The 15,830-nt window shown below is 28.7% G+C and overlaps 1 protein-coding gene across 1 annotated transcript in view; it reads left to right on the top strand.

Moving 5' to 3' along the window:
* The window catches only part of atms (RNA polymerase II-associated factor 1-like protein antimeros), a 46,206-nt gene that overhangs the window by 12,548 nt on the left and 17,828 nt on the right, over nt 1-15,830 (top strand). Inside the window, exons 3-8 of the mRNA XM_035359737.2 lie at nt 400-524; nt 8,913-8,979; nt 10,805-10,906; nt 12,390-12,495; nt 12,661-12,729; nt 12,812-12,900. Coding sequence (XP_035215628.1) covers nt 400-524; nt 8,913-8,979; nt 10,805-10,906; nt 12,390-12,495; nt 12,661-12,729; nt 12,812-12,900 — 558 coding nt within the window. The remainder of the gene's footprint in view (nt 1-399; nt 525-8,912; nt 8,980-10,804; nt 10,907-12,389; nt 12,496-12,660; nt 12,730-12,811; nt 12,901-15,830) is intronic.

Here is a 15,830-nt window from a genome sequence, read left to right on the forward strand (position 1 = left end):
ATGGAGATGTTTTTGCAGATAATCATGATCAGTTCTCTTTTCAAGTATAAAGAGTTTAATCTATAGTTAATTGCATTTTGAAGTACTATAAAATTATTCTGGGTCATAAAACAAAATATTGCCCTTATCTGACTAAACATTATCATAAAATCTTTTCTGAAGTCATGCCAAATGATTCCATCTGTTGACAGCATCTACATTTGAACTGAACTATTTAACATTCTAAATAGTTATGTCTCATTTTGAGTCCATGTAATGTGTTATTTGGCCAAATTAAATCTTTTTCTGTATAATGTAATCTTTTATAAAATCCGTTTTAATTTCTAATAATGTACATTTTTAGCTTTAAAGTAATGTGAATTTTTAGCTTTAAAGATGTTTTATATATATATTTTACAGATTTGTGGATTATAAGCCAACATCCTTAGAAAGGAATTACAAACATGATCTTTTGACTGAACATGATCTTGGAGTTACTATTGATCTTATAAACCCTGACACATATGCTATTGATAAAACAACAGGTAGTTTGATCTTTTCTGTCAATTTTATTTATATAGCTCTGCCAACATTAAATTTGATAGGTCTCAAAGCAGTTGCAAAATGTCTAGAGGAACTGGAAAACTCAAAAACCAATATAATATATTGAATATATTCTCTCATTCACTGACATATATTTTTCTTAAATTTAGCATTATCTTCAAATCGGGTTTAATTTTTTTATTATTGTAAAGTATATTTTGCACAACTTTGTAAGTTGCAAGTGCAGTTCTTGTATTTTATAACTTATAATTGCAGAGTGTAGTATAAAGTTTAAAATTATTCCATATTGAATATTTATTATAGACCATAATAATTAATAAAAGTTTTAGCATATGCATCTGGATAATACAATGTTTAAAACAATTTTTATTTGCTGAAAATAATAAGAAAAGTATTCTCTTTCCAAATTAAAAAAAATAATAAAATACAAAGTATTTGTGATTTTAATTGTTTATTATTTGTAGAGTTATTAAGTTTATCGATGCAGGAGATATAAAAAATCTGGAATGCCCTATCTGAGAATCAAACTCCAAACTTCTCGATTATGCGTCGGATGTGCTTCCAGTTACACCACAAAAGATGCGGAAAGGATGAGAAAAATGCCTTATATATTTATTATGACGCTAAATTTTTAGAAAGTCTTTGTCATTAAATCTTTATGAAATATGAATGAATGTCACTTTTTTAATACATTATCTATTAAACTGCAACTATCATTAAATCAATAGCTAGTAACTCTATGTGAATTACAGAATATAAAGTAATATTGAAAGGGAAAAATTCATCAATTATTAATCTACATTCATTGCTTGTAACATTCTCATTTTTGTTTCAAGGATACCATTTTACTGTAGTTATCAAAATAAAGCAATAACTGTAATAAAGGCAGAAATTTAAAATATATATGTTCATTTACATTCCTTTTTAAATGTGTTTCATAAAGTAGATTAATATATATTGCACACTTTTTTCATATTTATTTCTCTAAGCAGCATCAAAATTTAAGATTTCTTATTTACATGTATACTGTGTTTTAAAGTAATAAAATTTATTGTTAGCACATGTATTGGTTTCTCTTAAGTGTGACTAATTTTCTTCAATGTTTCTTGTGGGTCAGATTTGAAAATATTTTCCTGATATACAGATTTCAGTAAATAGCTAACTACTGTTGTTGAAAATAAGGCCAATTTCTTAAACTGCTTTGTGTTCTACTCATATAATTCTACTCATATATATAATGCTAAGCAGGATATCAATGATTTTAATCATTGGGTTTTCTCTGTTTTAATAATGGGGGAAATGTGTCAAAATCAAACCTTAAATAATCTATAATGCTTTTAAAAATCTTTTAATCACTGAATACAAAAAGTGAAAGCTTCTTAAAGAAGTAAAATTGTTTGAAATATCTAAACAAGCCATGTTAGTACAATGCAAGAAAATATCAGTTCCATGTCCATCTAGTCTCAAGCATAAATTTGGTCATGAGTGAACTAATAGGTATTTTTATGCTACAAATGCTTATTTTGTATTGTAGAAAAAATCCCATTTCATAAACTTGATGGAAATGATGCATTCTTGTAGAAAGGGGGAATAAAGTCACTCTTTCTAAGGGTGACTTTAATGGTATATTATTAAATGATACATTTGAAGAACAAATAGAGAAATGTAGTGATGTTTTAGTTAGCCAAATGATATATATGCTGCTAGGTGATTTGTCTCATATCTACAGTGAAGTATAATCTGAATATGTTTGTACAATAAATGGACTGTACATTTAGTGGAAGTTGTTAATACTTCACTAGTGTCGTATACAAATAAAAATTTATTTTTTCTTACTGTTGATGCTGTTAAAAATGTTGGGAGCAAATTTAAATGTAAAATTTGTAATTCTGTATTTTGTAATGCAGCAAGTATAGTAAAAATTAGAAAACAGTTTTTAGCTTGTATCTTACGCTTGTTCAGCACCTGTACTTAATTAATTAGACAAAGATTTAAATCTATCAAATGTTACTGAGATGCAAGTCATAAAATATTTTTAATATCACTAACTTGTGTGAGCCAAATTGTGTATTGGTTTATATATACTATCTAAAATACGTTGGAACTCGGTATGCAATTTCCTTGAAAGCTATAAAAAGAGCAAACCAAAGTTCATATAAATTAGGGAAGATAATTAAGATGCAATAGATAAGACTCCTCAATCAAAAGTTCTTAATATAGCAGTTAAACAAAATGTAGATCTTTTATTTCATATGAAGCCAGCTTCGGTCACTTTGGATAAAATGCAAAAAGTTAATTACTAAATTTACTGAAGTTTTGAAAGATTTTGAAAACAACTTTAAATAGCTTGATAAAACATGCATCAAATTATTTAAAACATGATATAAACAAGCACTGCCATCATTAGCCTACATTTTTAGCATATACAGTCAAAAGTCGTTAATACGGACTCGTCGGGACTTCGGCGATTCCGGCTTATAGATCATCAGATTAAATCTGGTAAGATGACATGCAGAAATTATAAAATTAAAAATATGAAACCATAATTTATGAAATAAAGAACAATTATGATCTAAAGGGTATCAAAATTTACAAAAAAAAAAGCTAAATATTTATTTGTTTACTTTATTAAACATTTCTTTCAATGGAAGTTGTTTGCGTTGCTTCGTTTTTTATGTGATAATACATTCTCTTTAATTCTATAAACAGACATAATTTCTTGTTCAGTTACAAATTTCCGCTGTTCAAGTCCTATAATTGCTGTGTCGAGAATACCGACTAATTTGTCAATCGATATTTTTTCGTTTTCAAAAACCTCTGTTACTTTCTTCGCTATCGGAAGCGAATTATAATGACGAGAAATTTGATTTAAATCATATCAAAGATGGAGTACATCGAGATGAAATACTACATTTAGTAAGGAATTATAAGCCAAATAAAATAAAAACATCTGCCCTGAAGATAAGGATAGTGCTGACAGATCAACTTCCAATTCATTGCGCGGCGTTAAAGATAAACAAACGCTAAAGTTTAGATAAACAAAGGATATGCCTTTATCCATCTTTCGAAGCAATTCCACTTTTTGTTTAATAGACTTTCGCTTTGTAGATCCTTTACATATTAGTAAATATATATCAGAAATTCTATTTGACATAATCGAAAGTTCAAGCTTACTTTTATAAAATTGCTCTAACAGTCTGCAAAAAGTAATAAGCCGAATCCAATTCGAAGATTAAGGAACAACGCAATCTGCAACATTAACTGAATTAGATAATTTTAGCTTAGCTTAGACCGTCCGTTATAAACTAAACGCGCATTCGTAAACATATTTTGTGCACACGCATATACACAGCCGTAAAAGTCTTACGCGCATGCGCAGAAAGTTTGTAGCTTTGAGGTCCGGATTAATGGTGTCTGAATTAACGACTTTTGACTGTATTACCAAAATATATAACCTTATTACCTTTTACTTAAACCGTATTACTTTGCATTTAAAAGTGCTTATCAGCAGCTGAAAAGCGAACAGGCATTGGAATAAGAGAAAAATGTACAAAAACTGCTTTGTTCAGTATTATATTAAAATTTATAATTCAGATTTCATCTTCTTGTGGAATTGTTTTGGAAAATGAAGCAGCCGCATTTTCATCCCATTGCCATGTCTCCTGGTAGATCGCCAGATCTCCTGGTTTTTAATTTTTAGCCTTATAAAGGAAAATGTTTCACAGCAATAAATGAACGTTATTGAACTAATGACACTTAAATTAGGCATTTTCTATTCTCCCGCTTATAATGATTTTCAGAATAATTTTCCTTTAATATTACATATATATGTTTTACACACAAATTTTACGTTAATTATATTATGCTAAATATTTATAGTACATTAATTATTAATTTTATTTTCATTGTATTTAAAAGTACTTTGATAAATAAAAGTTTTCCTAAACTACTTGGAATTTTCTCAGCGTAAAAGTGTATGAAAATTTTAAAATGAAATTAGCCAAAGAACATAAAATTTAGAATATCTGATTAAATACTAATATACTTTAAATCAGAATTGTATTGCAAATAGTTGAATAATATGAATTATGTATTATAACTGAATTAAAGTCAGTTTGGAGTTCCTTTGGAATGGTATTGCCACACTACATGAAACCCTCCCAGTTTTTCTTGGATTTCTCAAAGTCTTCCATAAGATTTCAAGGTTGTAGCTGTGTGGGTACCAATCAAATCTTAAGCACAGCAAGATCCTGAGTAGGAACTGAAAGAATGTTTCTTGTTTTTGGAATTTCACATATATATAATTTATCATTAGAAAACTTTTTAATACCAATGCCAGTTTATATTGATCCGCTTTGTAATTTTTATAATTTTAATAATAATTATAATTTTTATAATTTTTGCATTTTATGTTTTAATTATTGTTTTAATTTTGTTTTAACTTGTTCTGTCGATCAGTTTTTTATATGTGTTAACTTTTCACATATCACAACGATAGGTTTTGCTCTTTTTTTTGTGCATTCACATGTTTATAACAATAGATTTTAACAGTTTTATGTTCTATATTTTATTTCGCGTGTAAGCTGTTTTTTCACCTTTCCATGTTAATATTTTAACAATTACTTCCATGTTAATATTTTAAAAAATACTGCGTTGAACTATTTCTTGGAGCCACAGCTCCTGGTAACTTTTTAGCGAGCTCACTACAATATTTCTTCCTATTATATATATATATATATATATATATATAATAAATAATATAATAATATTTTATCCTTTTTTCTGTTAGTATATATGCATACATAAGTTTATATTTAAGTAGTTAAAGTGATTTTGCTAGTTACAGAGGCTAACAAACTCGTAATTTACATTATCTCTCATTATTTTGTTAATTTATGCATAAAAATATGCTTGGCATTTCTTAGTATGATTGAATTAGAAGTTTAATTACTAATTAAAACTCTGAATACTATCAATGCATGGAAAATACTCTAATATACCCAATACTCTAATATTGGGTGAAAAATGAAAATATGTGACTTAAATTTTTAAAATAGAATTCAAACAGATTTAATTTTTTTACCCCCCCCGGCATACACACTGATGCTACATGTATGTCAGCTGGGAAATTTAATTGATATAAAAATACTGCTGTCTTCTTCATAAAGTTTTATACTACAAACAACTTCTGATTACCTAAGTAATGTAAGGTGGCGCGCTGAGAAACCAGATCTTTTGCATGTACCAGATAGATGCTAACTTACTTCTCTTGCTTCATTGCTATTACTGTTGTAAACTCTTCTCATTTTCTGTGCAAAAGGCATGAAGACATATAAAGGAGATACACAAGAGATATTCTCTTCAGCAAATAATCACAAAGGGAGAGGCTCATGTGTGCAGTGTAGTCAGTTTTTCATGCACCATTCTGTACCATCACAATGTTACCAGTTAACTCAAAATCACTAATCAAAAAACAGTTAAAAAATGCAAGAAACCGTTTTATAATCATTTATTTGACAATTTATTTTACATGTGTTTTCAAATAGTTTGATCTGGAGAATATGTTCATTGGTTTCATAAATTAAATTAGTATTTAAAATAAAAGAACACTGTAAATAACAAAAGAATAAGAATCGTCATGAACAAAGAAACTAAGTTATAAATGACATAAAAGATTAATCTGCAGTTTTTACAAAAGAATTTGAATTAAGGTCAAGTACATAAAAAAGTGCATAAGAACCTTTTGAATTGGACAGTATGTACATAAGATAAAAAATCTGATGTGTACACCACACGACTTCCTTGTATGGAGTATTAAATTATACGCATTTTTTCTTGCATATTGTTTAAACTTATTGGATTGAACTAAATCTACTTCGCCGACAGCGCATAAACCAAAATAGAATAAATGCATTCTTTAAAATTCACTCTATTTGTTTACCATAGCGACACTCTGGCGCTAGGTTCACTTAACAGTATTATATTTCGTTCATATTATAACTCAGAATGCACAAAATTTATATCATTTAAAGAATAGAATTATCTAATCGTTGCCACATGTTGTATTCAAATACTATAATAAAGCTAGAATGATGTATAAAAGAAATTAAGTAAACAAAACAAAAAAGAAACAGTTTTTCCCAGACGATTGAGTATTTCTCATTCAATTAATTCAGTTCTCACTTCGCGACAAGGCAAAAATACATAAAAACTCAAAATATCTGTATTAAAAATTACGAAGTAAATCTTAAGCACTTCATTTCCTTGAAAAAATTCCAGAAAGAATTAAGCATGATTTAATTGGCAATAATAAATAACGGTGTTATTTTTGTTGTTGCGAAGCTACGTTTCTCTAGATTGGCAACAAATCCACTATGCTGTTTCAAATGTAAACATCAATGGCCGCCATTAAAGAAAAGGCTTAGCGGCAATTAAACAACTTTAAAATTGCTGATAATTCTAAAAATATCGCACACAGATTTACTAAAGCCATAAAATCCTTAACCGGAAGATAAAAACAACATAATTCAATCATTTTTAAGGCAAAAAATGTACATTTTACAAACATATAAGAGTAAAGAAACTGCACTGAGCTGGGTAACAGAGTGGATATATATATAAATATATTTATATATGTTTGGCGTGGCTGATTGGAACCAAAATACGAGGTGCACATCTACATGTTTTAGTAGTCCTATATACAAAATTTCAACGTTCTGAGACTACTCTTTTTTGAGTTATGCGCGACAAGTACGTACGTACGTACGTTCGTACAGACGCAACGAAAAATTCTCTTCAGAATTCATTTTAAAGCAGTTTTATAATTTTTTGGAGGAAAAGAGTCTTTTATTCTGTCCTTACGTACAGATATCACACAAAAACATCATTAAATTGCATTCGAAAGCGGTCAAAATGGTTATTTTCGTTGAAATATGCTGCCTGAAATTTTTCGCGATTACAATACTTTCTTTTTTACTTCGTACAAGGAAGTAAAAAATATATAAATCAAAATTCTAACTTTAATTTGCAATAGTATCTAAGCTTCATTTGAATTTAGTTATATCTCCTTTCTGTTCTAAAAATAAAAACTGCTTATAATAAACCTCTCTAAACTGCATCTTATCAAAATTAATTGCTGTTACATGATTCTTATATAACATCATTGATGCAACCACTTATATTATGCTTCAGCCAATAATGATTTCAAATTTGGGAACTGAAGCAAAAATTAATTATTAGGGCTAAAGCTCAACTGAAATCATTCTGAATCAAACTTTCATCTTGGACTGGACATATCGCATTCCCTCTCTCACTTCTGTCTTGGTAGCCTGTTTGCTTTAAATTTCTGCACTTTCCTTTGAAATTAATTGTTATGAAACTGTAGAAAAGGCACAAATGCAATAAAAAAAAAGGCACACAGTTTGTGCACATTATAGTATGAATTTAATAATAGCCTCTTAATTCCTCATTTTTAATCTAAGTATTTCCTCTTTATTCCAAAAAAAATTAATAACATTTCTAGACTGTGTCGTTTCTAGATAAATCTATGCCAGAGCTTACGTAACGCTTAATGGTGTAGTTGATTCGGAACCTTAACTCTGAGAACTGCAACTTTTCTAACCTAAACCTTCCTTTTGGTGATCTTCTATATTGGATTAATGCGCACTTCACTTGTATCTCTTACTGCTTGGATGTCACTTTCGCTTCCTTTTGCAATAGTATTAAAAAATGTAAATGTTCTGTAAATAGGCACAGTTAGAGTGCCAAATTAATTGTGGCCACAAATGTGAATTTAAATAAAAATGGAATTTAATTTGCCAAGTTTTCTATTCATTATGGATTAGCATTCTATGCAGTCGGAATTCTTCCTCTTCAATATGGAGTATGTGCAACAGAAAATTTTTATTTGTGCTTCTGCTTTCTCTAATAGCATTTCGTCAGTTGAAAACTCAAAACCATTTATCTTCATGTGAATTGAACTCGCGTTTATATTACATATATATATTCTACATTATAATACAATTATGCACTGTTATGGATAAAAATAACTCACAAATACTGTGGCATCATATGCTATAACTGCTATTTTTCCATATACTTTTCTTTTCGTGTTTTGTATTTTTTTAGACGGTTTTATTTATTTATTTATTTATTTATTATTATTATTATTATTTTTTTTTTTTTTTTTTTTTTGGCAATACGTAGTACATATTCTATCTTTTCATACTGTGTAAACTTAATTTTTATGTGTTGACAGGCACTTGTTTATCTGCAACTCAATCAGGTATTGATGATATAAATTGCTGTCTTACATTTGTAAAGTGTTAGTTATTGCTTTTTTTAACTAAAATACATTGTTATATTTTAAGGAAATCTTCAATCCGATGATGAAAGACTGTTAGAAGAAGATTCTCTGACACCACAAGATTCAAAAAGGTAATTTCTCTTTCATATTTTGCATATAAGATGATCATAGAATTTAATCAAAGAAATTGTCTATAAATGTTTCTATAAACAAAAACTGCAGTCTAGATATTATTCAGGAATTTTTTTTTTTTTCCCCATTTTTCATTTTAGCATAATTACAAAATCAATGCAGGAAGACGTTTATTCTTTTTTTTTTTATTTTTTATAAGTATTATAAATAAATATAAATAACTTTTACATGTTTATTCTTATATTTTTTAATGTTTTGAATCAGAAGTTTAAAATATGTTTGTGATTATTGCCACTGTGCTGTTGTCTGTCTTATATGTATTTAATACATATACATAGTATCAGGTAATAACAACAAAAAAAGGAGGCCTTTTTATAGGGGGCAGAGTTTGCTGCAGTAGCTGATTTTATTACAGATGAAATGTTTTATAATTGAAATCACGTTAAAATGTAACATACTCGAGAAATCTGCCATTGATAATGAAGATTTGAAAATGTTTGTTGAAAATTTTGCTTTAATGTGTCAAACTTTAAAAAATATTCTGTATAAATATTGAAATTATGCACTTGTATATGCTTCATCTTTGGAAAGCTTACAAATTTAGTAAGTGGGTCCCATGCAGTTTGTGAATAACTAAATTTTAAAGATCTAACTTTTTTATATATCATCATTAAAATGAACCTTTTTGGGGGAATGGGTGGGTTAAATCTTGAAATACTTTTAAATGAAAATTATATTATGCATTTCATTGTCATATTGCCTCATTTTGGATTATTTCTTTCCCCATGCCTTTGGCTCGGTTATTGGACAAAATGGAGTGATTGGGAAGATCAGTGAGGAATATCCTATAATTTAATGGCAAAATCCATTATTAGAGAAGAAGCCAGCCTATATTATTTAATTCTTTATGTAAATAAGCTTTCTTCAGTTTCCACAATTTTGCTGTGACCATCAGTTTTAAAGTTAGAACTAGGTAACAAAGAATTGGTACATACTTCTCTTATGTAATTATTCCAATCACCTTTTGTATTGCATTTCATTCAAAGCAAGCTTTGGTTCACAAAACTCTACGGACGTTAAATGCTGACACCAAAAATAAATGAATAGGCAGTAATGATAATAATAATAAATGCATGAAACAAAAACATTTTGTATTTGGACACTTTTTTTTTCATTTCCTGACAGGCAGGAATAGGACTACAGTTACTTTGGGTTTGAGTGACCTTTTAATTTCATGAGGTAATTATCCAAACACAATCTTTCTGTAAAAAATCCATTTTTCTTGAAAGAACAGGATAACTGCTTGTTCATCTCTTGACAAGTTCCAAGCTGTAAAATCCATTGCAGGTAAAAAAAAAAAAGGGGGGGTGGAGAAGCTAATTAGTTGAAAAATTTGGTTGTGCAAGCAATAGTTACAAAACCAGTTATCCAGTTAGAAGATTAAGAAACAACACAATCTGCAATATTAACTGAAATAGATAATTTTAGCCTACCTTATACTGTCCGTTATACATTAAACGCAGCGCGTTTACGCATGCGCAGAACGTTTGTATCTTTGAGGTCCAGATTAAAGACTTTGTACTGTATTTTTCGTGTTAATCGATACTTTATCTTAAGCATTTTTGCATTAAACATGTTTCACTGTATATATATTGCAGATAATATTATTTTAAAATTTATGTACATGGTATCTGATAAAGTTATTTATTATGGATTCTATCTTATTCCTAAAAAAATATGAAATAATTTTTTTTTGAAAATATGAAGTAAACTTTTAAAGTTTAATTATTTTAATTACGTATTTTTACTAATGCTTTCTTCTAGATCACGACATCATAACAAAGCTGTTCCTTGGCTGAAGAAAACAGAATATATATCAAATGAGTTTAATAGATATGGTCATAGTAGTGAAAAAACAGAAACCAAGTATGTGAAGAACAGTTTTCTTTTTCATAATGTATTAATATTTTAAAACAAAGCATTTAATGGATGATTTTAAATGCAAATAAATTTTATTGAGAGTACTTTAGCATCTAATAGTTTTTTCAGTAATTTCTCAATGAAGTATAAAATTAAAGAAACTAAGAATTTTAAAAATCAAAATAGGTTTTTTTTTTTTTTTTTCCCTATGTTCTGCTTAATTTTACTAAATTTTATTTATATCTTTCATCTGTTGTTGTTTATGTTAGAATTTAATTAAAACATATACCTCACTTTGATATAAATCATTTGAAGCAAAGTTTTCACTAATAATAATAATTTTTTTTCCAGTTACAGTTTTTAATTTTTATATATCTTCATTAGTCTCAGGTTTCTTTCTTAGTATTTTGAAAAATATGTCAATAGAATATTCTTTTCATTATAATTACTTTGATAATTATTAAATAAAATGCATTTTCTACTGAATAACAACAAAATATGACTCAGGATTTAACAATCTCAAAAATATATCAACAGTATAAAATTCATGGTTTATATTGTTGATATATTTTTGAGATGGTTTAAAATTTAGTGGTGATTATTTAAAGTTTTAGAATTTATGTTAAAAGTGAAAGTTCTATTATAGTATTTTTTATGCATTGAGGGAAAATCTATAGAGCAACAGTATGATATAGGAAAATGATAAAAACAAATATTAAAGGAATTATAGTTTAGAAACATTTTATAAGAGATATATTTTAAACAAAGAAAAATTCATAAATTCATCAGTAAACTGTTTTGCAGATTTTAAAGTAAAAGATAATACATTCAATTATAGAATGCAGAAGTGCATATATCATCATACCTACAAATTATGTTTTGGTCCACTTTTCCACCAGATGTTTATTGTTTTACTCTTGTATTAACATTAACTGACATTTATTAAGTAAATGTGATATTTCCCTAAATATTCTTGCAGTGATACTAATTAAACTTGAAAACAGTTGAAAGTAAATTATCAAGAACAGGTATCTTTGTTCTTGGATCCTATTACAGTCACAAAGCTATTTACAATTTAAATTTGTATAGTAATGTAAAGTTGAACTTTTGTCATTTATTTATTTATTACTTAACATGTTCAAAGGATCAGGACAATATGCATCACTTTCTACCTTAAATACTAGTATTGTGAAATATAATTGAATGAAGTTTTTACAATATAGCCAGTATTTGGAATGCATATAAAGAAGTATTTTTTTATATTGCTATTATTTTAACAAAGCTTTAAATTTTTCTGATACTTTAATACTTTAATTATTAATTTTGGTATAAAATTAGATTTTGTTATTTACATAATCATGAATCAATTGATGCTTTTTTTTTTTTTTTTTTTTTTTTTTTTGTTGTTGTTGTATGGAACCACATAATGATACTAGTAAATATGGAAATTTTGAAATTTTCATATTTAACAATACTGATTAATTTATAGGGTTGGTTATAATGTCAAGAAACTTTTCAAGGAAGAAAATGTGTATATGGGCCGTGAAAGTCAAATTGCTGCCATTAACAAAACTTTCTCAGATGCTAAAATACCAGTAAGTTTTAGAAATCTAAATTCCTTTTCAATTTTATTTTAAAAAATTAATATTTATAAAATTTGCAATTGGATGGAAAAAAATAATTCATAGTTGAAGCTATTTAAAGTTGTTTGTTTTAAAGGAAATAATAATAAGACCCTAGTATTATATTGGATTTTTCAGATTGAGAAGCATTACAGCAAGCCTAATGTTTATGCTGTTGAAGAACTTCCTGTATTCCCAGATAACCAGGTAAAATTTATATTGTTTGCTTTTTGTATCTGAAACTAAATGCATTTTATCATAGAATATCATTAACATACCTTGTTTTTAGCTGTGGCGATATCCATTTGCTCAAGTTATGTTTGATACAGAGCCAGCTCCTAACTCACAAATGGAAGAAATGTCACAAGCTATGATCAGGTATAGTGAGAATTTTAATTTGAGTGCTAGTTTGAAAAAGAACATATCTGAGTCATGTGTTTGAAATTAAAAAAAGGGGGGAGCATGTATTCTATCCAGGGTTGCCACTGTAACAAGAGAATGAAATTCTCTGACTATTTTAGAGTTTTCAGGTGTGTTTAAAAAAATTCCAGTCTTGTGGCCTAGGCTATTAATGTTCAAAACTAAATTATGATTAGGAACAGCATGAATTATAAACAAATAGCTAAGTTTATTGCTTTTTATTTTCCAACTATCGAAATGTGACGCTACTAGAATAGCAATGTTTGGAAACCAAAACCAAGCAATCATGAATCAGAACTAGTTGCCATTCAGCATAAAGAAATTTAAATATAAATATGAACTACTTGTTGCCATTCAGGATAAAAGAAATATTAATATTAACAAAATATTAAAGTTAATTTTATAAAATAATTAAACACATGAAGAAATATATGAAATAAAAAATAATTATTTCTCATGCAATAACTGGGCTGCTACACTACTCCCCCACCAGTAACTAAGTTATGTTACGAAGATGGAGAAATAGGTAGTAACTAGCATTGCAGTGTTAACCACTATCAGAATAATTTACAGTCCTTGAATCTAACAGGTTAATGTATAGTTCTGCCTGTGCAAGAATGTTTTTGATTCACATCTGAATTTGAATCCGCAAGTTACTGTTACATGAATTTGAATCTGCAAGTTACTGTTCAACTGGGAATTTTCCTCAGCTAAAATGTATGCTTTTCAAGCGATCCAGGGGTACATTAACCTGTTTTCCCTTTATGCTAATAGTATAATAATATTTGTCCTTGTGATCAATAACGGGAAATGGTCCTTCATAAGGAGGTTCCAATATGTGTTTTTACCCGATCTATTCGCTGAAACACATGAGAACAATTTTTTAAGTCTTTATGTACAAATATCCGTTCAGATGAATTTTTACGAATTAGTCTAGGTCCAACAACTTCCATCTGATTCTGGAGGTTATTAGCAAAAGTCTCCAATGCTGTCTGGATACTTGGTTCGCTGAGAAACGCTCCAGGAAGTCTGAGACTCTGGTCATAAACTACTTGCACAATAGAATGATTTGTATCTTCTTGAATAGCAGTACGCAAACCCAAAAGTACTGTTGGTAATGTGTCCATCCAAGATATGTTGTTGTGGGCTTTTATTGCTGTTTTTAATGTTCTATGAAGGCACTCAACTTTGCCATTACACAAGGGGTGGTAGGCAGTAGTGTGTTGTAAATTGATGCCACAGATTTTGGACAAAGCTCGTAATGTATCACTTTTAAATTGGGATCCACGAACACTAATGAATTTACTTGACTTTCTGAAACGTGCAATCCAGCTGCTATAAAAGGCTCTCAGCTGAAATATTCTCTAATCCGATTCGAAAATCTATCTATGCAAGTAAGACAATAAACATTCCCTTTATGTGGGGGAAAGTGGTCTTATCAGATCAATATGGATGATAGAAAATCTTCCTGGTGGTACTTCAAACTCGCCTAATTTTGTTTTGGTATGCCGACTGATTTTAACTTTTTGGCAAGGAATACAGGTGTACTTTTTTTTATGTTAGACCAAATGAATTTTGATGTCATTAATTTCACATTTAATTTTATTCCTGGGTGGGATAAACCGTAAATTCGCTGAAACACGTATTTTCTGAAAGCTTGAGGAATATATGGCCGAGTATGTTTAGTTGATGTATACCACAAATATTTCCCTGAAGGTAGAGAACATTGCTTTAAATTCAAGGAAGTAGTGGTTTGCGAACTCTTCAGTTCTTCATCTTGAGTCTGTTCATCAGCTATTTTATCATAATCTATCGATGAAATTTCATTAACTCTAGATAATGTATTGGCCACAATATTATTCTCACCTTTTACATATTTGATATCAGTCGAAAACTGGGAGATGTATTGAAATTGGCAAGCTTGTCTAGGTGCTGCTTTGTCAAGTTTTTGACGAAAGGCGAATATTAAGGGCTTGTGATCTGTTTAAATTGTAAATACTCTTCCTTCTAGATAATGCTTGAAGTGTCTAACTGGAAGATATATGCTTAATAGTTCTCTATCATAGGTGCTATATTTTTGCTGAGTATAATTTAATTTTTTTGAAAAAAATGCTGTTGGTTTCCACAAAGAGTTTTCATATTGTTGCAACACTGAGCCAGTCGCCATATCTTAAGCATCTGTAAATAACGCCAGAGGTAGTTCAGAATTGGAAAAAGACAACAGTGCAGTGTTCACTAGGTTATTCTTGCGCCTTTCAAACTGATTTTCAGCTTCTTCAGTCCATTCGATTTTACGTTTGTCCCTCTTTTTAGCTACCTTAAGATACACATGTAACAATGCTTGATTCTTCACTGCATCTTTTATGTAACGATGATAAAAGTTAAGTATTCCGAGAAAAGTTCTAAGTTCATGAATTCTTTCTGGTCGTTTGTAGTTAGTAATAGCTTGAACTCTTTCTGGCAAAAGACGGGAACCCTTAGGTGTAATTAGGTAGCCTAGAAACTCGATTTGTCAAACAGCAAATACATATTTTGAAATATTAATTAACCCAAATGTATTTAATCTTTCGAAAACTAATTTAAGGTGATTTTCGTGTTCTTTATGCGTAATGGATGCAATAAGTATATCATCTAATTAGAGAAAAACGAATTCTAATCCTCTAAAGACTTTGTGAATAAATCGTTGGAACGTTGCAGGAGCATTTTTTAAACCGAAACTCATTACATTAAATTCATATAAACTGAAAGAAGTGATGATAGCCATTTTACATTTGTCTTCTTCTGCAATGGAAATTTGAAAATAAGCTTTGACTAAATCAATTTTAGAAAAAATATTTGTACCTCTTAAAATATGATGAAAATCTTCAATGTGAGGAATTGGGTATCGA

This window comes from Stegodyphus dumicola, chromosome 4, assembly GCF_044657685.1.
Source record: "Stegodyphus dumicola isolate Sdum_Otavi_A_Nest chromosome 4, ASM4465768v1".
NCBI classification, from domain to species: domain Eukaryota; kingdom Metazoa; phylum Arthropoda; class Arachnida; order Araneae; family Eresidae; genus Stegodyphus; species Stegodyphus dumicola.